This window comes from Alexandromys fortis, unplaced genomic scaffold, assembly GCF_014885135.2.
Source record: "Alexandromys fortis isolate MF-2015 unplaced genomic scaffold, M_Fortis_MF-2015_v1.1 scaffold_269, whole genome shotgun sequence".
Classification (NCBI taxonomy): Eukaryota; Metazoa; Chordata; class Mammalia; order Rodentia; family Cricetidae; genus Alexandromys; species Alexandromys fortis.
Genome location: NW_026068138.1, coordinates 1284274 through 1307142, shown reverse-complemented (window position 1 = coordinate 1307142; position 22869 = coordinate 1284274). Strand labels below are relative to the sequence as shown.

General features: G+C 45.9%; 1 protein-coding gene across 1 annotated transcript in view; it reads right to left on the bottom strand.

Annotated features, from left to right (window-relative positions):
* Positions 1-22869, bottom strand: part of Gadl1 (glutamate decarboxylase like 1) — a 171537-nt gene that overhangs the window by 56502 nt on the left and 92166 nt on the right. The window contains exon 12 of the mRNA XM_050126562.1: positions 7628-7827. Within this exon, the coding sequence (XP_049982519.1) occupies positions 7628-7827 (200 nt within the window). The remainder of the gene's footprint in view (positions 1-7627; positions 7828-22869) is intronic.

Genomic DNA, 22869 nt, shown 5'->3' with positions numbered 1-22869 from the left:
GATCAGTTTAGAGAAAATTAATATGAAAATGCTAAACCTTCCGGTTCTGTCCTTCCTTCTTCTAAGACCCCCAAAGCACTAGGCAGCACCACTGACTTTCTCCAGACAGGAAATGGTTAAGCCCCCAGCATTCACACAACCCTAAGAAATGAATTCTACCCTAGAGACTGCAGACTGTGTCAGGGGGATTGACAAACGGCAGCTGGGTCTGCCATTGAGACTCACACAAATGCTTCTTCGAGCCTGCTTTAAAAATTGCCCCCCAGTGAACATCCATTTAACAAGAATGCCAACAAAGGCCTAAAGGAGCTTCAAGCAATAGGTAGCCTTGGGTGTGAAACAGGGCTGGAAGGAGCTCAAAACCACAGGTATCCTAGGGTGTGAAACAGGGGCAGAAGGTGCTCCACGCAACAGGTAGCCTTGGGTGTGAAATAGGGCTGGCTTCCCTAGGAGGCATCAGAAATACACAATCATCCACTCTTCACAGCCCCTCCCTCTTCCTCTTCCTCCTTCCCTTCCTGTGAGTTTGTGTGTGTGCGCGTGTGCGCGTACACGTATTTGTACATGTCTGCATGTGTGTGTGTGTGTGGAGGTAATAGGTGAACATTATGTGTTTTCTACTTAAAACAGGATCTCTCATTAAACCTGGAGTTATTGATTTTCCTAGACTACCCAGCCAGCAATAATCACAGAACCCTCTATAGTAATATTTTATTTATGTTTTAATAAATAAAGCTTGCCTAAAGATCAGAAGGAGAAAACTACCACATTAGGTCTGGCAGTGGTGGTACACACCTTTAATCCCAGGATTTAGGAAACAGAAGCAGGTGGGTCTCTGTGAGTTCAAGGTCACCCTGGCCTACTTAAGACCAGTACAGAAACAAATCCAGGTGGTGGCTGCTCACACCTTTAATCCCAATACTAGGGAGTCACACCTTTAATCCCAGCACTAGAGGGAATATAAAATGAGAGGAGAAAGAGGCTTGGGCTGCTTAGTCTACTTAGTCAGCTTAGCCCTTGGTCTGCTTAGTCTGCGGTTGCTCAGACTTGATAGAGGTAAGACTTTTCTAGTGACTTGGCTCCTTTGCTTTTCTGATTTTTGGTTGAACCCCAAATCTGTCTCTGGGTTTTTATTATTTACTCTACAATACTCCTGTCACAGAGTCCTCAGCCCTGTGATTACAGGTATAGCCAATGTACCTAGTTTTTTCTCTTTTCTTTAAAAAAAAAGAACTGTGTCTGTGTGTGTGTGTGTGTGCGTGCATGTGTGGTACGTGTACATCTGGATGTGTGCATGTGCACTGGTGCCCATGTTGGCCATAAGAGGGCACCACATCCCCTGGATCTGGAGTTATAGGCAGTTATGAACTGCCTCACAAGGGAGCTAGGAATAGACCTCCAGTCCTCTGTAGGATCAACATGCACTCTTAACATTGATCCACCTCTCCAACCTTATGCTGCCTTTTGATGTGGGTAGTGAGTCCTCAAGCTTTTATTTTCCTCCTTAGCCATCTCCCAGCCCTAGAAGATGAGTAGTTACCCCCCACGCAGGCTTTCAGCTCACTCGGCACACCTTGCGTTGGGCTCAAAGGAACACTGATTCCTCAACAACCCAAAGAGAAGGAATTTTGAATCACTGCTATCTCCAGAGAGAAATGCTGTGATCCCAGTTGGAATGGGAGGGTCACACCAAGAGTAGAAGAATCCCTAGCAGTGGTCCCCTTCTCTTCTTTCTGGATTTCTGATGGCCCACGTGATCAGAGTCCTTCACCTCTTGAACATATGTGCCCTTCCAGAGGTTGGGAGGATAGAGATGAAACAGTCTGTTCTAGACACTACATGACCCCGGTACCCATGAAGTCCCAGCTGCTGTGATTGCCTGCACAAGATCAACCTTCCAACATGGGTGGGGGAGGCCTTCACAACCACTCCTGGCTGAGAAGCTACTGAGAGCTGAGGGCTGTCAGCGGAAGATGAGTCAGCTGCCTTTAGGGGTGTGGCCCCTGGTTGGTAGATCACGCTCTGGTGAATGGCTCCATTCCTGTGCCTATATGGGCAACACCAATTAGACTCAGTGGGTTGTTAGACAAACAAAACTAAACAGGAGGACATGAAGCGGGGAGGGGATGTGGTGGAGATCCAAGAGGAGTTGAAGGAACTGTGAGTGAGAGAATATAAACAGAAACTACATTGTATATTATGAAATTGTCAAAGAATAAATAAAAATGTTTTAAAATATACCTTTCTTGCTTTGTCAGGGAAGGATAAATAATTGTTTGGACACTGGTCTATCCAAATCTGGTCCTTCCATCTTAGGCGAACATACCAATGTCAGAATGAGGCTCTGTTTAGATTCAGGAATATAGAAGGGTGGTTCTGGCTGGGCTTGGCAGGGGAATCGCTGCATCTTCAGTATCTAAGACACCTGATCGAGGGCCTGAGGAATAATATCTGAGCTATACCAGCATGTTAATGACGTATGTGCATCCTCAATTCAGTGCCCTCATCAGACCCACCTTGCTGTAATCTGCTGGGGGAAGTTAATTCCTCTCAGTGGTAAAATATCCAACTCTACTCAGAGCAGAGTAGGAAGGATGAGAAGCCGAGCTTTCAGAAGATGCGTGAAACCTGGTAGACTCTGGATTGAATGCCCGTGGGTTCACAGACAAACAATATCAGAATTGTTGTCCTGTGACTGAAGCAGATGATTTGACTCCTGTTGTGGGTGAGTTCTGGGGACAGTTTGTGAAGGCTGATGAGAACCCACTGCCAAGTGTAAGGGATTCTGCAAACCCAGCTCATGGAAGTGTTTGGTTACCAGAGGAGTGATATTCATACCACTGAAAAGGGTGTGGTGGTTTGAGTAAGAATGGTCCCATAGGCTCATGTATTTGAATGTCTGGTTTCCAGTTGGTGGAACTGTTTCGGAAGGATTAGGAGGTGTGGCCTTGTTGTAGAAGGTGTGTCACTGGGGGTGGGCTTTGAGGTTTCAAAAGCCCATGCTAGGCCTAGTCATACATTCTCTCTGCCTCCAACTTTTGGATAAGATTTGTGCTTTCTGTTACTGCTCGAGCACCATGCGTGCCTGCCTGCCTGCCTGGCTATCACTCTATTCCTAGTCATGACCATCACGAACTAACCCTCTGAAACAGTAAGCAAGCCCAAACTAAATGCTTTCTTTTATAAGCTGCCTTGGCCATGGTGTCTCTTCACAGCAATAGTAAACTTAGGACAAAGGCAGACAGTGTTATTTGGGGTATTTCTCCTGACAGCCAATCTATCTGTTTTAACCTCATGGTTCACACCAAAAGAACACACACCAGAACTGAGACAATATTTGACTTCAAAGCAAAACAAAAACAGGGCTACAAGCCAACTAGTAAGTACAGAAAGAAATTAGACCAAGGTTCTAAGACTCTTAATCCTAGAGAAACAGCTGCCAAGCTTGTCATTTCCCAGTCAGTCAGAGGGAGGGGGCAAGAGGACTCTGCCCCTTTCACTTGACATTGGGCACAAGAGAATAATGTGACTTTTGCTGACCCCAGGAATATATTGTCCATCAGGTGCATGGAAAAACGAGGGGTACAAAACCCCATTATGAATAACAGCACGAAAGCAGAGGGGTGTTTTTCTCAAATATTTAAATATAGGTCACAGAGCCTGCAGCGCTATTCACTGAAATGTTAATTCCACTCAATTCAACTTGACAAACGTTTACAAACAATAAGGATTTGTTGAACTGAATTGAAATGTTAACATTTATCCTCCTGTGATACCGTGTCTGAAAGAATTAGAAAGTATCCTTAGACTATAAACTCCAATCTACCCTGAGACGAATATTAACTTCAGAATAAATACCGTCGTCAAATATTTATATCTTGCCTTATTTCAAGACACCTGTCATCGAGTCACTGGGAGGCTTTGGCAAAATAGCACCAGATCCTGCCACATTTAAATAGTACAAGCAAATAAGAGCCGGGGGCACAGCTTTCTGACTTTTATTTTAATTTAATGGGTAGGTATGCATATTTATTATAAACAATCTCCTGTTCTCATTGCTAGGTCATCCTCTCTATACTCCTGGCAGGGCACATTAGCCCCATTTCTAGGTAAAGCACGTCCCCCCCCCCAAGGCTCAACAGATTTTTAAAAAGTATTTATTTATTTATTTACTTATTTATTTATTTAATTTTATGTGTACATGTGTGTGTGCCTGAGTGTTACCGTGTGTGCATAGAAACTCATAGAGGTCAGAAGAGGGTGTCAGAGACCCGGGAACTGGGATTACAGATGGTTATGAGCTCCCATGTAGGGCTGGGAACAGAACTAGGGTCCTCTGCCAAAGTAGCAACCACTCCTAATCACTGAGCATCTCTCTAGCCCACTCAGCAGATCCCTTATAAGACTAGATGACTAGTTGATCTGAATCAAGGGCACATGTCTCAGTATGACCATGCTGTGTGCTGGCCTGGCATTTCCTCCACTCAAGAATAATTCAAGTGTCTTTGAGATTGTTGTACTGAACTTGGTCTTGAATTCGGTAAAATAGAGATCAATTCCTGGTAACTGCCGCGGGAACAAACACAGCATGCAGAAGGCATAACTGAACAGCAGAGAGAAGCCGGCCTGGTGATATTCCTTGAGCATTTGATCAAGCTGTGCCGGAAGTCATCACTCAGGCTTACAAGTGATGTAGGTGATGGGAGGCAATGTCACTTTTCTTCCTTTAGCATAGCGTGGGGCCTCTGCTGTTTACACCTGCCTGCTTCAGTTCGCAGGGGGGAGCCAGGCCTAAGTTAAAGGTTCTACAAGGTTAAATGACCCACAGAACTTAGTGACAATGGAGAATCCAAATGCCAAAGCTCTTGAATCAAATTATCTTGGGCTACTTAAAAAAAAAAAACCTCTCTCTCCTCTCTCTCTCTGCATGTGTGTGCATGCATGCCTGTGCATGCACACATGTACATGCATGTGTGTGTGTACATGTTTGAGTGTAGTCACTTGCATGTTAAGGTCAGAGGACTGCCTTGCGTGTCGGTCCACACCTTCCACGTTCTTTCAGGCAGTGTGTCTTCATTATTCTCCACTGTATGTGTCAGGTTGCACACTGGGGACCCTCCTGTCCCTGCCTCCCATCTCTCCCAAGGAACCCTGGGAGTATAGATGTGCATGAACTACTGTATTTGGTTTTACTTAGGTTTGGGGGACCCTAACCTTGAGCTTTCTCTCCTGCCCTCTTGGGTTTTCTGTAATCTTAAGAGGCATTCATCGCCTGTGGGGCCCAGACGGTCTGCCATTCTTTTCTGGGATGCAAATCCTACAGAGAGGTGGCTGTGTGACTGCAGAAAGCTGCAGGCACGGGCTAATTTCTAATGAGGAATGTCCTCACCGGCAAGCAAGTCCCAAGGGCGGGGAACTGCGGAAGAAAGGATTCAGATAAAGGGGTTCAAGAGACAGTGTGCTCAAACTCTTCTTGCAGAGCTGTCTGTAGTAGTGTTGTAAGGAGGCATCCCACATCGTAGTAGCTAGCTAAACTATGCAGAAATAGCAGTATGAATGTTTTCATTCCTCAAATGAACCCAGGCCAGAGTCTTGTGTTTCTGTCTACCATGACCCTTCCTTCCAGGTCCCCACACTGCTCTCAGCAATGCTGGCCACGACAGCTGCTCACCTCTGACTCTCGCCACGCTGGCTATTAGATAAAATCTTTAAAAATGTATTTTTAGCAGACTGTTACTTTTCATTAAACTAAAAGTTAGACTCTCATCACATGGCCTCTAAAACTGAGGAGGAGGGTTTCACCGACTGCTAGACTCTGCCTACCTGTGATTCCCACCAGTAAATGCTTTGACTTACAGCTTTCTTTTTGACTGCACTTGTTCTGTGAGTTATATAGCACAAACTTCATCTGTGTTGCAAAGTGATAGTCACTAAGTTTTGGCTCAAAGTGAATTCTTTCTGATCCTCTGTGCTAAGAACTGTGTTTGGGTTGAACACACCCATAGTAACACACTATAATATTAAGAGGCACTAGCTAATTCTTCTTTATTCTTTTGTTATTAAATGTGTATAGGTGTTTCACCTGCACGCGTGTCTGTTTATCACGTGTTCCTGGTTCCTTCAGAGACCAGAAGAAGGTGTCAGATTCCCTGGTACTAGAGTTGTTGAGTTTTTGAGCTGCCATGCTGGTGCTGGAACAGACTTGGGTCTTTTGGAAGAGCAGTCAGTGCTCTTACCTGCTGAGCCACCTCTCTAGGCCCTTGAGCCACCTTCCCAGCTTCCTGAGCCACCTTTCTAGCCCACTAAAATACTTCTTACAGAGCAATCACCTGAATTACTGACTCCAGCTTTCTCCAAATGCTGAGGCCAATTCTTTACCTGTTCTGGTAGAGGGTACTTCCTGCCCCTTGAGGTTGAATGGTCTCTCTGGACACTGCACACACATGGTGCATATGCATACATGTAGGCAAACATTCATACACATATAATAAAAATAAATAAATGCTTTTAAAAGATATTTGAAAGAATTTCCATTATTGTCATGTTGCTGGATTAGAACTGAGGTGCAGTGAGTTCACATACTTTTCCAAGCTACACAGCAGGTAAATGGTACCACTAGTTTTGAATTGACTTGTCCCGCCTGACAGGGTGGTGAAAGCCTTTAATCCCAGCACTGGGTTGGTCAAAGAAGGTAGATCTCTAAGTTCAAGACCAGCTTGGCCTACATATTGAGTTTCAGGGCAGGCAGAGGTATATAGTGAAACTATGTCTCAAATAAAAACAAAAAACTAAAATTGAACTGGTTTGTCCTTCTTCTGTGCTTAACAATAGGCCAGGAGGAGGTGAGACCCACCGCACATCAGTGTCATCAGGTTCCTCTGACAGATAAAACATAGGATGAAAAAGTTTTAATTTATTTGAGAAAAAAAATCTATATTTGTGAAGACTAATTTTGAAAGTACATAATTAAATTTGTTTATTCATTTTTGAGGCAGGACCTTTCTGTAAAGCCATAGCTGGTCTTGAACTCCCAGAACTCCAGCTGCCTCCGCCTCCTGGATGCTATGGTTACAGGTAAACACCACCATCCAGCTGCCTCCGCCTCCTGAATGCTAAGGTTACAGGTAAACACCACCATCCAGCTGCCTCCGCCTCCTGGATGCTATGGTTACAGGTAAACACCACCACTCAGGCTTTTCAAGAATTTCTACCGTGTTTAATTTATCCTGCTCTCTCACCTGCATGTGTCCCTTAGTGGCGTGAAGAGAGGGTAGAGGACTTCTCTGCACAAGCTTCTAAGACATGGTAGGCACTAAAGAAATGCTTACTGCGTGCAAAAAGGAACTCAGAAGCAAAGATTATGTATAGAATCTACCAATGCTTTTTTTTTTTTTTTTGGTTTTTCGAGACAGGGTTTCTCTGTGGTTTTGGAGCCTGTCCCGGGACTAGCTCTTGTAGACCAGGCTGGCCTCGAACTCACAGAGATCCACCTGCCTCTGCCTCCCGAGTGCTGGGATTAAAGGCGTGCGCCACCACCGCCCGGCCCCAATGCTATTTTCTAACACTCACACTCACACATGCAAACATGTCTGCATGCATGCACACACGCACATTTGCCTGCACATACCTAGACAGAGCAAGGGCACGGTTAACTCTCTCCTCCAGCCCTAAGGTGCCCAAGGCCTTCCAGGTCATCCAGAACTTGAAGGCGTCGGGTCTCCTGCTGCACTGGATGGATTTGTCTCCCGTGTCGTAGCTGACATCGTAGAATTTATCCTGCTGGAACAGATAGGTCGCTTTGGCAGAGTAGCACTTCTTAAGAAGATCCTTAGAAAAAGAAAGGAAAGGAGAGTCAGGGCCCGTCCACTTTAGAGTAAGTCCTGTGTCAAATGCACACAGAAACAAACCCTGCCTGACGTCTGTTCCCAGTGCCGGAGGCACACACCGCTGCTGGCCGTGGAGGGTGGAAACAACCTGTGTGCATTAGGATGGAGACCCAGCGTTCACTCAGGAGCAGGCAATGCAGTCCCCACTCTCCAGGTGTCACCAAGTGCTAAAAGGGGCTAAGCGGACCAAAGGCACCATCACCATGGTACCAAGGCCTCAATTTCTCAAAAGAAATACCTCTCTAAATCACTCAAAGCTCCTCCAAAGGAAAGCCAAAACTTGGTCCATTTTTGTAGCACATTACAGGTTGTAGTACATCACACCATTTCAAGGGCAAAACCTAAGCTTTTAAATCCCCTTCTTTCCAACAGATCACCACACTGAGCAGCCACGTGTGGCAACGACCCAGGAAGAGCTCATCCAATGGAAGAGCCACAAAGACTGAAACAATGTGTCATCATTCCAGAGCAGCAGCCACCAGTGATCTCTTGTTTGTTTCATCCTGATTTCATTTGCAACCGAATTCTATTCCCATCTCTGGACTGGTGGCTTCCCACTAAGAAGTCAGTGACATGCTACCTTGTCATCAACAGTCCACCATCTTCTTGGTTATTTGAATGGAAGCCATACTGTTGTCTTTAGTACCAGAAAGAGTTCACACAAGGCAGTCACCCACTGTCCTACTCGAGAATTCTTATAAGGGCCCCTGCTCTCTGCCTTTGACCCTTCTCCACCAGATCTTGTCCCATGTACCAGCTCAGACTTTTGGTTTGAGTTTGTCTCTGCTTGACATCACCTGTAAACCCAGAGAACATGTGGCTTATCTGTGAGTGGTGAATGTCAGTCATCCTATGCATGGCCTTCACTCTCCATCTAGGGCTTACCTTTCTCTCAGTCCCCTCTCACCCATCCCAGCCTCTGCAGCGGCCCATCCTGTTCAGCTCATACTTGGCTACAAGAATCAGCTTTCTTTAAGGGTGCCCCTCCTGGCAGGTTGAGCATGTTTCAGGGACAACCACTCACCCACATATAGGGGTAGCCCAAACGGACTGATGAGCTTAAAAACCAAAAGGAGTTGGGGAAGGAGAGTAAATAAGACTAAAAGGAACCATACAAAATTCTCAAAGAACTAATAAGAATGACGAAAGAGAAAAAGAGGGGTTTCAATTTTAGCAGCAGTGCTCTTTCTGTTAATATTAATGTGGCCTAAACATGTTTCATTACAAAAAAAAAAACCATGGCTTTATACAGTGTTAAACAGTATGTAAGAAATATGAGGAGGAAATCCCAAATCTCTATAAAACAGCAACATTGCTCAGCCTTCAGCCTGGCCCGCATGGTCATTCTTGGTGGTCACTGTACAAAATAGACTACTTTAGCCTGAGCACTGAGGTAGCAAAAGTTCCTGACTTAAGGCTACTTGAGTATTTCCCAACAATCTCCGGGCTGATGATAGCTGTGACCACAGAATCTCCTCCCTGCAATGGTTGGAAATATGGCTATTGTTTCCACAGCAACTTCAGTCTGATGATATGACATCAGAAGACCATTGCATGTGGTCATGACAAAGCATGCATGCGCCTCCACAACACAGAGACACATGCTACTTCTCCTCCCAGTGTGACTGTGAAGTCACTTTTATCAGCCATGAAAGATTTGAAAAGAATCCCGAAACCAGTGCGCTTTGGGTGCTAGGGAAATGACTCAGTTAAAATGAAGTGCTTGCCACATTACCATAAAGATCTGAGTTCAATGTCTAGAACCCACATTAAAAGCAACAAAATGAGGTGGGAGACAGGGTTCTAAGAGTGTTTAGTAGCCTTGCAGAGGACTTGTGTTTAGATCCTAGCACCTGTGTGGTGCTGCGTAACCACCTCTAACTCCAGCTCCAGGGGAGCCAATGCTCTCTTCTGACCTCCACTGGTTCCTTCACGTACATGCTACACATAAACCCACACAGGCATGCACTTATACACATAGGTAAAGTAAGCAAAGGAATAAACCTTTGAAAACAGGCTTGCATATGTAATATTAGCACCAGGGTGATAAAGAAAGTGAATTCTTGGGCCACTGGCCAGCCAGTCTAGCCCAATCAGTGATTTCTAGGTAAAAATGAGAGATGCTTTGTAAACCAATAAGGTGGACAGTGTCTAAGGCATGATCTTCAAGGTTAACCATGGCTTTCACAGCGTGTGTACTGGCTTTTTCTGTCTTGATCTCTCTGTCTCTCTGTCTCTGTCCCTCTCTCACCTGTCTCTGTCTCTTTGGCTATGTGTCTCTCTCTCATGCATGTGCACACATGTACAAACTCATTTATATACACAATATACACACACATGTGCACATAAAACAAGGCAAAAAACGATGAATATTGACCCTGTCGCATGCAGGCTTTGGGGGCTGGTAAGTGGCTGAGACAGGGGCAACCATTTCAGAAGACAAACTACATGGTCACAGGTAAATGCAGAAAAAGAAGATGAGGAACCAGAATGCAAAGAGTGATTGATGGTCCTTCAACAGCGGCACAGTTAATATCACTGCTTAGAGAAATCCCCCTGCCTGGGAAGGTTTCATAAGAAAACAAACAAACAAAAACCACCAATGGCTTAACATTTAGCTATCGAAATGAAATGATTTATTGCATTAATAAGTGGGTGGGATATTTAATTAGCTTCAGGGCACACATTAACCAGGAGAAGAGACTCATATATCCAGGAAAAATAACATTTTGGAACATGTACAGAAAAAGTCAGCATTAATAAAAACAAATCCCCTACTTCCTATTAAGCTAATGGTCAGAAGGCTATGTTTGAATGTTCACAGCCACACTCTAGGTCCTAGCAGCATGGTATACACTGGTAATAAGAATCTAGCTGCAGGACTCCAGAGAGAAAGTTGGTTGCTGTATATTAACTCAGATTGTCCTTAGACAATTACCAGACAAGGTGTTAGGACGCTCACTATGGCAAGTGCAGACGATCCAACCAAATAGGAATTTGGATAGATTTGACTATGACATCTACATCTTCAAGCCCAGTTGGGTTAGAATAGAATGGTACTGATCCTCAGGACCGTGTCCCTTACTCTCCCATTGTCATCTGTGTTAGTCTCATTCCTAACAGGAGGGCAGCAGCCAGGACAGGGATGGCTGTCGGGGGCCTGAGATCCTGAGGAGAAGCTGTTTGCAGAGAACACGTAGCGCAGGAGAGACCTGTCTGCTCCTGGAACTGTTGACAAAGTCCTTCACCTCAGCTGCACACTCAGCTTTGTCAGGCCCTATATATAACCTCTCCTCTCCCCTCCCCCACCACTACCAGCCTCCATCTTGGTGGCATTGCATTGCCTATTGCCAGAAGAATCTGGCCTAGGTCACCTTAGACGGAAGGTCCTGACCCTGACTTCTGACAACCCACATTGTCAAACAAATTCTTCCCCCCTTTCTCTTGGCTCTAGCTTTTCCCAGGAACCCTGTTAAATCAACTTAACCTGTTTGCCTTTGGTTACCAATGCTGTTTTTGCTGCTGCTTCCCCATGCTGTGTGATCATAAGCCCCTCATGGGTCCACTCTGTATTCAGAGTCATTCCCATTTCTGTGATGAGATCTTTCCCTGGGGAACTGGTTCCTGAAAGCATTCTGGTTTTATTTTATTTTATTTTTTTATTTATTGTATACATGAGTGCTGTGTATGTATGTGCATGCTAGTTTTTGTGACAACTTGGTACCAGCTTGAGTCATCAGAATGGACGTAGCCTCAGTCAAGAAAATACCTCTATAGTGTAGGCAAGCCTGTAAGGCATTTCCTTAATCAGTAATTGATGTGGGAGAGCCCAGTCCATTGTGGGTGGGGCCAACCCTGGGCTGGTGGTTCTGAGCTTTATAACAAAGTAGATTGAGCAAGCCATGAGGAGCAAGCCAGTAAGCAGCGCCCCTCTATGGCCTCTGCATCAGCTTCTGCTTCTGATGATAAACTGTGATATGGAAATGTAAGCAAACTCATCCACCACTTGCTTTTGGTCATTGTTTTCATCACAGCAGCAGAAGCCTTAACTAAGACAATGTGTGACTGTGTACGGGTCTACAGAGGCTACATCATAAGGCTGGGTCCTTCGCTATCAGTCTCCACCTTCTTCCCTTGATACAGGATCTCTCACTGAACCTAGAGCTTTTCTGGGCAGGGGGGCACTGAGCTACAGCAATCCTGCTGTCTGTACTCTCCTCCACACCTAGCGTTTTACAAGAGTTGGGTCAGGATTTGAACTCGTGTCCATATGTGCTGTGGGACAATGTTTTTTTTTATCCTGTCACTTGTATTATGTTTAATAAAATGCTGATTGGCCAGTAGCCAGGCAGGAAGTAGAGGCAGGGCAATGAGAACAGGAGAATTCTGGGAAGAGGAAAGAGTCAGTCTGCAGCTGTCACCCAGACACAGAGGTAGCAAGATGTGACTGCCTCGTTGATAAAAGGTACCAAGCCAGGTGGCTAACACAGACAAGAATTATGGGCTAATATAAGTTATAAGAGTTAATAAGAAGCCTGGGCTAATAGGCCAATCAGTTTATAATTGATGTAGGACTCTGTGTGTTTATTTGGAACTAAACGGATGTGGGACCTGGCGGAACAGAAACCTCTGTCAACACATAGGATTGTACAAGTGCTCTTACCAACTGAGCCATCTTCCCAGTTAGTGCATTTTGTTTTTGAACATTCTGTTGCCTGGCTTCTATGCTCTTTAACACAACACAGATAAAGGGATATGGCCTCTCACTTCCAACTTCTCATCTGAACCTTATGCTGGTCAAATATAGCCAAAAGCCAATCTGCAAGGAACTCTGGGAAACATTTAATAATGGGTCAGGCCCCTTTGTCTGCAGAGGGCTCAGAACAGATTCCACAGTAAAGATGAGCAGGAGAAGGGAGTTCAGCTTTCATTGTCACTCCACGTCACACAGCGCCTAATCTAGCACATTTGACAACCATAGCCAGAGCTGACATCTGCCCAAGTCAGACTATTTACCCAGACAGTGCATGACAATGGCATTGAAACTCAAATCCCCTAGACCACACGTCTCTGAGATGGTGGAGTTGGAGTTCAAACCAAGGCGGCGTGGGTTTGGGGCTTGACCTCTCAGTTTATCACTTCTGCTGTTTAAACAATGCACACTCAAAGACTTGTGCAAAGAGTGCTGGGATCTGGTGACATTTCAGGATGCCATCAAAAGCACAGCTCAGCCAGTGGGTTGCATCTTCTTGTCCAGATCACCCAAACCACCTTTGACTTCCAGGGAACGCATCGAATTTAGCTGTCTCTGGACCAGCTATCGGTGACCATACAGACGACTGTGAGTCAAGACTCTGCATCCCACGGATAAAGCTCCCTGCTTCCTCTCACTTCAGCAATAAGCAATGTTTAGCTCATCAAATAAAAGCTACCAATAGTTCTCTCCGACTGCTTTTCCTATATTCTCTCCCAGGCCACCATTATTGAAATATAAACAATTTTTCTAAATTATTTAGCAAACAGGCATATTAATCATCTTTATAGTAATTAATTCATGCCAAAATTGTTTATCTTTTTATAGAATTCATACAATGATGCCAGGATCCTGAGCATACTACCTCAGCATGGTATTAGGTACTTAAGCTGATATTTGATGACGGGATGTATGAAACAAAATTCAGCCTGCAATAAAAGAGGAGCTTGGTTTTAACCTACAGCATCATGCAGTAAAAGCCAGATGTAGAGGAGGGCATGAAATGCAAATGCTGAACTTGACATGGGTATCATGCCATGAGCTCACTCCAGCTGTGGTCACCTCTACAAGATCAGTCCAACCAAAATTCTGGCATAGATGAAGGAGGTGCTCTCCAAGCCGTCATATGCTGAGTTGTTGGCCACTAGAAACTACTGGGGTGGGAAGGGGAATAATTCTTCTTCCTCTGTAGCCATTGGCACATTGATCCACATTCCAGAAGATAGCCTCACGCCCATACACCTCAGAGCAGCATGAACTGGACTTGGTGTGTTACCAGAAAAAGTGGGGGATAATGGAGAGGTATCTCAGTGGTTAAGGCCACTTCTCGCTCTTTCAGGGGACCTGAGTTTGGTCCCCACCATCCATGTTGTATAGTTCACAACTGTACATAATTTCACCAAAACCCTCTTCTGGCCTATGTGGGCACCTGTACACACATGCTAGACACACACACACACAAAAGAGATGAAGTTGGGAGGAGTCATGACGGGGAATTTCAGAGGAGTTAGAAGGGAAAACGGGGTAGGGATAGACATGCTCATGTTCCATTGTATATGTGTATGAAATTGTCAAGAATAAAAATAATATTTTAAAATCCCCCTTAAAATGGCCAGGCCTAGTAATTATTTATCTGGCAGATAGTTTGAATGCCTTAATATACAGAGAAAGCTGTGCCAGGCTCTGGTGATCAGGTGGTGAATCAGAAAGCCACCGTCGCTGAGAAGTTTCTGATGGGATCAGAAGACAGAGAAGCAAACTACACAACAGGTCCTAGGACCGGAAGAACAAGGTGCCACCGAGTTCATCACATAGAGATGCCACACAGGGCTCTTCAGAGGGACCACAACAGCCCACGGCTGAAGGAGGGGAGGTGGGGCAGGGTGGCACTAGCTATTAACTCTGCGTAATTAGAGTTAATTAACAAGGTGCGGGGTAGCTGTAGAGCTGGCTGGAAGGCAAAGAATGGCCAAGGAATCTTAAAAGCCGATGAGGAGGATTTGAGGAAACCCTCGCAGGCGCCTGCAGATATTAAACTCTGTTTCTGCTCTGGGAAGATGGAGAGCGAATGAGGAAATGCGGAGTCTGTTTTGGATGTAGCTGTCCGTGTCAGCTCAGGCAGAGGCACTGAGCAGCTGGGTTGGAGTTTTCTGTGCCCAGTGGAGGTGAGGATGTTTACTCCATGCACTAGACAGTCATCTTGGGGAGATGTCATGGTCCAATGCCCACTGGTGACACCCCTCAATGTCTGAGCAAAGCCCTCAACCACTTCTACCTGGTGTGTGCCTCTGCACCTGCCCCTCTCCCCCAGTAGTGCTCATTCACTCTCTCTTGAGCTCTCTTGTTCAGGAAGGGAGTCACAGCTCAGGCTGCTGGCACTCTGCCCCTCGCTGTTTATGCAATGCGCGCTATAGTCCGCACTCACCTTTCCTGTGAAGTTGACATAACTGCCCTTTGTCCAGTCAACACAACACACAACAGCCGAGGAAACAGACAGAACACAATGAGGGTCTCACGGGGAATCTAAACCCTGTGGACAGAGTTGTCCACAATCTTCCTCCAACAAATGCAGCTGAACCTGACTTGCGTCTATACCTGCCCTTCACACAGACCTCTCTGTGTCAGATGGGAGAGAGGCAGATTTGGCCTTCTCCAGGCATGATTCCCCAACAGATTATCTGGTTTCAAGCAATCAGTCCTGTATACAAGCAACACTAAATGAACCCGCAGAAGGTTGTATTTGTGTCTCTGTAACAATAATTTAAGAAGTCATAAATTTGAAAGGGAATTGAGGAAGAGCGAAGAAACTGAAGCAGGTAGAGGTAGGAAGAAAATGATATAAATACAATACTAATGTCTGAAATTCTCAAAAACGGTATTATTATTATAGAAGTCTCAGCGTGCTCTGAAGAAAAGTCAATGAAGCATCTTGTGAAATGACAGTGGAGCAGAGAAAGAAAGAAGTGGGGAGGCAAGGAAGCAGAGATGAGACAAAGGGAAAGGTGTGTGGAGCCTAAAGGAGTCCTGTGGGAATCAAGGGGCGGTTTCAGTGCTAAATCACAGGTCACGTTGAGGTGTCTGTTCAGGGTGAGATGGGCAAACAGGCACTTGGGAAGCTGCTTCAGCTAAAGAGCATCCACTCCTTGATTGGAGACAGAAAGAAAGCCTGACAGATCGTCCTTCAGGTCCATCTCTTTCTTTGGCTGAAGGAACAGAGACAAGACATTGTCCCCAACCTTGCTGTAGAGTCATCTTGGAGTCGCCTAGAGAGGGAGAACCTTTGGGACAGACACCCTTCACAATTGGGGACAATTGTCCATGACTGCAAGGCCACATTTAAGAGGAGAACATTTTCACCCATGGAGAACCACCCTCTTCTCCCAACCAACCAATAAGAACCTCTCCTGAGCTGACAAGGGTGGAGTCACACCTTGACCAGCACTTTTCACATGCTTACCTCTTGCCTCCCACCCCAATCCCTCCTCTGCCTAAGCCCACAGACCATGTAGGGTGATTGGATCCTATTATCTGTTTCTCTCCCCAATGTAGCCACACTGACTGCACCTCCTTTTCTGTTTGTGTTACCAGTTTTTTAGCTGTGTAAGAATGGACGGGCAAGTCTAGCTTCTTGGAGCTGTCTGGAGCCTTTTTTTTTCCCCTAAAACCTCTGGTTACCATGCAGTGTGTCAGCAACCTATGGAACACCACAGACTGCTTGGCTTTGATCCAGCTAGTGGAAACTGTTACATGAGCACAGAACACTCAGTGATCCACCATTCCTGTCTAAACAGACATTACTGAATGGTGCGAGATAGTGTGAGCAGAACCTCCCGCTCCCATCCTACCCTTCTACCCCTGTCCGTCCCCATTCCCTTCTTAGTCCCCACCCCCGTTCTAACTCCCCATGTTCTCAGTCCTTAAAACCATTGCATCTTAGGCTCTTGGTCTATGAACCATGTATATGGGGCTGGAGAGATGGCTCATCTGTAAAGCTCACACTATGCAAAAATGAGGACCTGAGTTTTCATCCCCAAACCCATGTAAAATCACCAGGCATGATGGTGTGGATTTGTAATTCCAGCTGTGGATGGTGAGGTGGGTTCCTGGGCCTGCTGGTCAGCTAGTCTAACCAAATGGGCAGAACCAGAAACAGAAAAAGACCCTGTTGCAAAGCAATAAATAAAATAAGATGCAGAGAAACAGAGGTAGACACTGGAGGCTGACCCCTGCCCTCCAACATGCATGGACAAACATGTGAGTCCAACCCATGTGCAACTGCACATAACCAAATTCATACAGAAACAACATAGGCCATGCTATAGGAAGTCTTATAGCCAGAAGCCTTTAAGTTATCCGCCCACTTGGTCGTGGCCTCTTAAACTATAAATGCTGATGTAAAATGCATGTGCATGTTCTCTCTCTCTTCCAGTTGCTGGATTCAGTTCCTGTTGCCTGTTCATGCAGCGAACTGTGATCTATCAGTCTACCCCTAAATAAATAATCCTTTATTATACTCAATTCTGAGCTCGTGTGGGACTTCTTTGTATCATCCATCTTCAAGGTAGAGAAATTATTTACCTCTAATAAGTCACAAAGAAATGTATTTTAAAACAATTCTCCTACCTCGGTTCTATGCAACTTTTTCCCCTAGCCTCATGGGCATTAATGGTTGATGCTGGGCTGTGAGCCTCACATACCTGTGCAGCTAAGGTCTGTTCATCTACTAGCAACCCCCCCCCCTTCAACTGAGCAGCTAGGTCTCTTGTTCTGAGCCTTGGCTCACGCAGTCTGCAGTCTGTCGCAGAGATAGCATCCTTGTGAGTCCTTTGGTAAGACACCTGTCGTTTTCCTTACCACATTACTTTTGGGGTGTGTGTGGCTATTGACTTCGTTCTTTTCTATCTGCTATCCTAAGCTTTCTTTACTGCAGTACAGAAAAACTAAAGTCTTCCAGAACTGCATCTACCCTGAATCAGGGCTCCCTTGCTTGTAAGTGGCTGAACTCTCTCTTTGAATTTGCCTGAGTCTCATCCTGACCCACTTCTGCTTCATCACTTCAGGAAATTGTGCGTCTCCTTGCCCCACCTATCTGAGGTACTTCCAGGCCGTGACTGTCATCCATAGAGCCCCTTTGTTTTTGGATTCTTACCACCCCACTCCTGCATGCTTGTGTTGCCTGGGGGAAGCTAGGTGAAGGAGTTTGATGGTGTCTAGGGTAATTGTACACACATTTTGGAAGAGCTGGTGGAACAGCCTGCAACTCCCCTACACAGGTGGGTGAACCTGTCACCCTGCCTTTCCAACCACTCATTTTGTACCATCCAGTCAGCCACAGCCACTCCAAATGTACCGGTGCTGGCAGCCATCTGCGACCTGGCTCAAGAGCTGCCCGACTTAAGCTGGTTGCAGAAAGTGTCCAGGACACATGCCCGTGGTGTCCAGCAATGTAGGCTTTCTCCATCCATGTCAGTTAATAGACATGGTCGGAGAAGGAGTGCTGTATCAGAGTTTAGTTAGTGATGCTATGCAGGAAAGACTTAACATACTCTCTTTGTCTTCCACCTTCAGCCTTCAGGTTGATAACCTACTGAGAACTCAAGCTGGTTTTTGCAACCCAATCTGGTTTCTCTTTGGAAGACCATCCTGCCAGCTTTGAGCTCCAGCACAGGAAAGGTGACTGTATGCCTGATGAATGCAGTAGGCATAGCTCTGCGGGCCCTTCTGATCATCCCCTGGTTGGGTCCAGTCCTCTGCTGGATGCAACGTCCCTGGGCTGACTCTTCCCTCTTTGATCTCACTGCTCCTTTCCTCTTGGGTCCCTACAGCAGCTCACAGATGACCCTCAGAAAGAGCAGCCTTAAGGACATAAGATTATTAACCAGGAAAGGGAGGGGAGGGGAGAAAACAGGAGGGAAGGGAAGAGAGAAGAATTGAGAAGAGAGAGCGGGGAAGAAAGAGTAAGGAAGGAATAAGGGAAAGGTGAGAGAGGGAGGGAGGGGGAAGGGAAGAGAAAGGGGGAAGAAAGAGTGAGGGTGGTGGAGAAGAAGGGGGCATGGCTTCCTGGCTTCTTGATAGGCCTCTGTGTTTTGCCAGCATATGAACTGACATATATCACAGGTGCTGAGTTGGTCTGATGTCTGTAGAAACCACCAAACATCATAGACTGTTGGGTGCTTATTGTCTAATAAAGCCCACCCCATCCTTCTTACAGGAAGCATTGCTACGTTTTCAGTCTTTGGTCCCACAGGGATTTCCAGAGCATTGGTAGATCACAGACTGGGACACATTTTCTCCTGAAGTGTGAGCAATGCTCTCTTAAGTTGCCCTGTCTAAGGAAGGGTTGGCATAGGCTGACTGGAGAAGGAAGAGGCAGAACTAAAAGGATATTTTTAAGAAACGCAATTTAATAATTTGAAACCGTGACACTGTCTAGGGGAGACAGGGAAGTTAGACTCAGTTTCTCAGAGGCTCAAAAGTGCTTCTATAAATAGGGAGACATTTGACAGGGCAGGATCACTTGGCAGGCCTGCTTCTGCCCTACTAGAGTCTAATAATAGCCCAGTTGGGCTTCTCTCCGAGCAGAGGGAGGTTTTCCAGTTTCCCCTGGGTGTCTATCTGCACACCTTCTTTGCTAATAACAATTGAAAATGGCGGTTTTTAAGTTCTGATGACAGCCCACCATAAGAAATAATTTTGAATTACAGACAGACACAGTGCCCGCTCTCACAGACACGGGCTGGAGCACATGTTTCATGGAGCAGGGCACTTCACTACTGGGGTGACTCCACCCTGGGGTTGTCTGTTCCATCCTGCTCTGTTCTATTCATTAAAGGAAAAATCAGATGATCTGGTGTCTCTTAGAGTTGACTCTATAACTCAAGACCAATTGGTACAATGGGACTTAACCTCAAGTCACATTAAAACTACCCATTCTAAGGTAGGTTGCCCTAATACCCACCCCATCCATTGGACCCTTGCCTGCAACCTCAGTGGAACTCTGAAACCTGCTACAATACAGAGAGGACCAGGAGAGGAAGGACCAGCCACCTGGCAAGACACCCCCCTCTCTAGACCCTCCATAGTGGAGCAGAACCCAGAGCCTCTCCCCCAACTGCCTCAGCTTATCTAGCCAGCCAACAGGAGGGTTTCCTGCAGAGAGGACCAAGAGAGGAACTCTAAAGCATACTCTGTGACTACACAGAGTGGACCAAGAGAGCAGGCTAAGTGAGACCTCAGCGGCTCCCTGAGACACAGACATTGACAGTACACGGCAGACCAAGAACAATTCCCAAAAACTCAGCCAGCCACTGCAAGGATTGGACCAAGACGCAAAGACACTGCTGGCATCAACTGAAGGAAGAGACGGGATGCATGTAGAGTCTGTCTCCTTGAAAGTTCCAGATTCCCGATTCAGTCAAGGTTAACCATCAGAGTTCATCCTACTTCATTGCAAAACAAACAAAGCAGCCAGCTTACAACATGGGAGGACTGGGAGGGGAAAGAAGGAAAATGGAGGGAAAGGCAAGATGGCAGGTGGGCTGAAAGAGGAGGAAGAACAGGATAAAAGGGGGTCAAAGAAAGTGATAGCCAAGCTCGAACTGGTGGCCGCATATGAACGGTGATGTGACATCTTCCTGCGTGTGGCAACCCCGGCTACCCATGCCCAGCATTCATCTCGTGCTGGGGACCCCGAGTATTTATGGCATCGCTGTCAGCTGCACCCCTCTGCTTCATCACGTGGCGTTTTCACTTGTCTGTAATTGAGGATAATGACACCATCCTGCAGCCCACCTCCTGGGACTATTTTGATTATCCGTGGCATGTTTAAATGAATGCCGGGAAACAAAAATGTATTAATACCAGACATCTCTCTCCAGTCTGGATGGATTAATGGCTTCTGCCTGACATAGATGGACAGGCGTGTGGGGAAATGCTCTCATCCCAACTGGACAGAACTGACAGGAAACAAGCAGGCTGCTTGGCATCGATGCTAGAAGATTCCACATAGAGCACAGTAGGAAATGAAATCAGCCCGCGTCTCCGGCTTGTTCGGATGCCGCTAACAAGGGCATGGCTCTTTCTCACAGAGAATTTTACACATCCTCCAGCAAGGCCTCTGGCCAATATCTCTTGGAGGCTGAGCATCCTCTGGAGGTCTGGCCTCTGAGGCCCTGAGTGGAGGCAGGAGATTGATTTTATAGAAGTGAAAATGCAAGACAGGAAGGCGATTTCTGAAACGTGACTTTCCTGTTGTTCACTGGAAGTTGTTGGTGTTAGTACAGCCATGAGAATTCTCGCTTAAAGCTAGCCTGAGAGCTCAGTCTAAGATGAATGAGGGAGGCTGGAGATGTGGGTTTGAACCCCCTGTACCACATTAACAACCAGGCATAGCAGTGCTTGCCTCTAAATCCAGCACTTGTGAGGTAGGGGCGGGAAGTTCTCAAGTTAGGGATCTTCCCCAACTATGTGGGGCATTCCAGGTCAGCCTGGGCTATAACATCTCCTGTTTCAAAATAAGTAAGTATTTCTTTGCTTATTACAAAGAAAATGAACCAGAAAGTTCATGGTAAGAACCTCTGGCTTGGACCCAAACGGTCAAGTAGGAAAAAAGGGGTTTCTTCCCCATAGACTTAGGATAAAAGGCAGGAACGTGCTGGAGTGACCGAGAATTTTCTGCTGTATGAGCAGACATTTGTTCAGACAGAAAACCCCATGTGTTCACGTATGACTTACTCCTAAATTTGGGTAGAGCAAATGGCATTCTTGTTCCCTGCGTGCCCAGCAATGTGCTGCGTTCTCGGTTGCTATCTCATGTGATGAGAGACTTCCTTTTCCAAGTGGTGTCTCCGTTCACTGTGGAAATGTCCTGTGGTTACAATGACTTGCTCAGGTGACGCAGGTTAGGGCTGTTCCACACAGAGGCGGAATTTGAACAGAGGCTTTTCTGAGCTCTCAGATGTGCAGGCTGACTGATGCACTGAGATATTTTTTATTCCTGGTTCAAACTAAACTGCAAGTGAGCGAGTGGGCAAAGCTTCCCCCTCCAAAGAGTGGGGCAAACATTCGATAACTCTTAGCGTCAGACGCTTAAAGGCCTCTGGCTTCTGTTACTAAGACTACAGCCTGCCTCTGCATGAGGCAGGCCACCATGTTGCATGTTCTGATGAATGTTCATGGCTACCCAAGGGCCAAATTTAACTCAACAGCCACAAGTTAGAGCTCTGTTCAAAAAACCAAACACCTACATGAAAGCAGTGACATCGTTATCTTTAAATTAACAAAAAGAGGGCTGGGCTGGGCCTCAATTGTAGGGGTTGATGAGCCTGTTTGAAGCTCTGGATTGCAGTGCTGTGCTGTAAAAAAAGGAGATGGGGAGGGGCAGATATGGGAAGGCAGGGGACTCAGGTGGCTCAGGGATAAGTCTCTTCCCTACAAGTGTGAAGACCTGAGTTCAGTTCTTGGAACACTCATGGTAGAAGGAGAGAACTGACTTCTTGAAGCTGTCCTTTGACCTCTACAAACACACACACACACACACACACACACACACACACCACACACGCATGCAAGTGCCACCCCCATACATCCAAATGTAATAAGAATCTTTTTTAAAAGAAATTGTCCTTCATTTTCATTAAGGCAAGGTTTTTTTTTTTTTAAAATCTTTTTTCACACAGTAACTACATGGCTTCTAAGAAAGGTACTTGAATTTGGAAGATAAAAGAAAACGCCATGGTTTGGCTGCTTCTTCAGTTTGAGGAACACTTCGTAATTTCCTCAGGGAATGAATTTGATGGCATAAAACCACATGGGAATATCTTTTCTAATTTTCATTGATCCATCTGCACTCCAAGAGGAAACAAAATCATTCTGTAATGAAACTGGCTGAGTCTGGGTTCGTTGTCTGCCTTATGCTGAAGTCGTATTTTGCTTTTGTAATGGCTCTGTAGCTGGAAAGGCTCTGAATCTCAGACTGGAAGCTCATTACTGGCAAACAGCAAGAGCTGGGTGTGGGTGGGGGAAGGAGAAAAACACGAAGAGGAGGAGAAATGGGAGTAGAAGCAAGAGAAAGAAGAAAATGGGACAAGACATGTCAGGGGTCTCGAGGATTCCAGGACCCTCTGATTCTACCTATGAGAGTCATAGTTTCTAACCAAACCACAGAACCCTTGTCTACAAACCACAAGTATCCTAAAGGGGACAAGGGACAGAGTGGGTCCAGAATAGCAA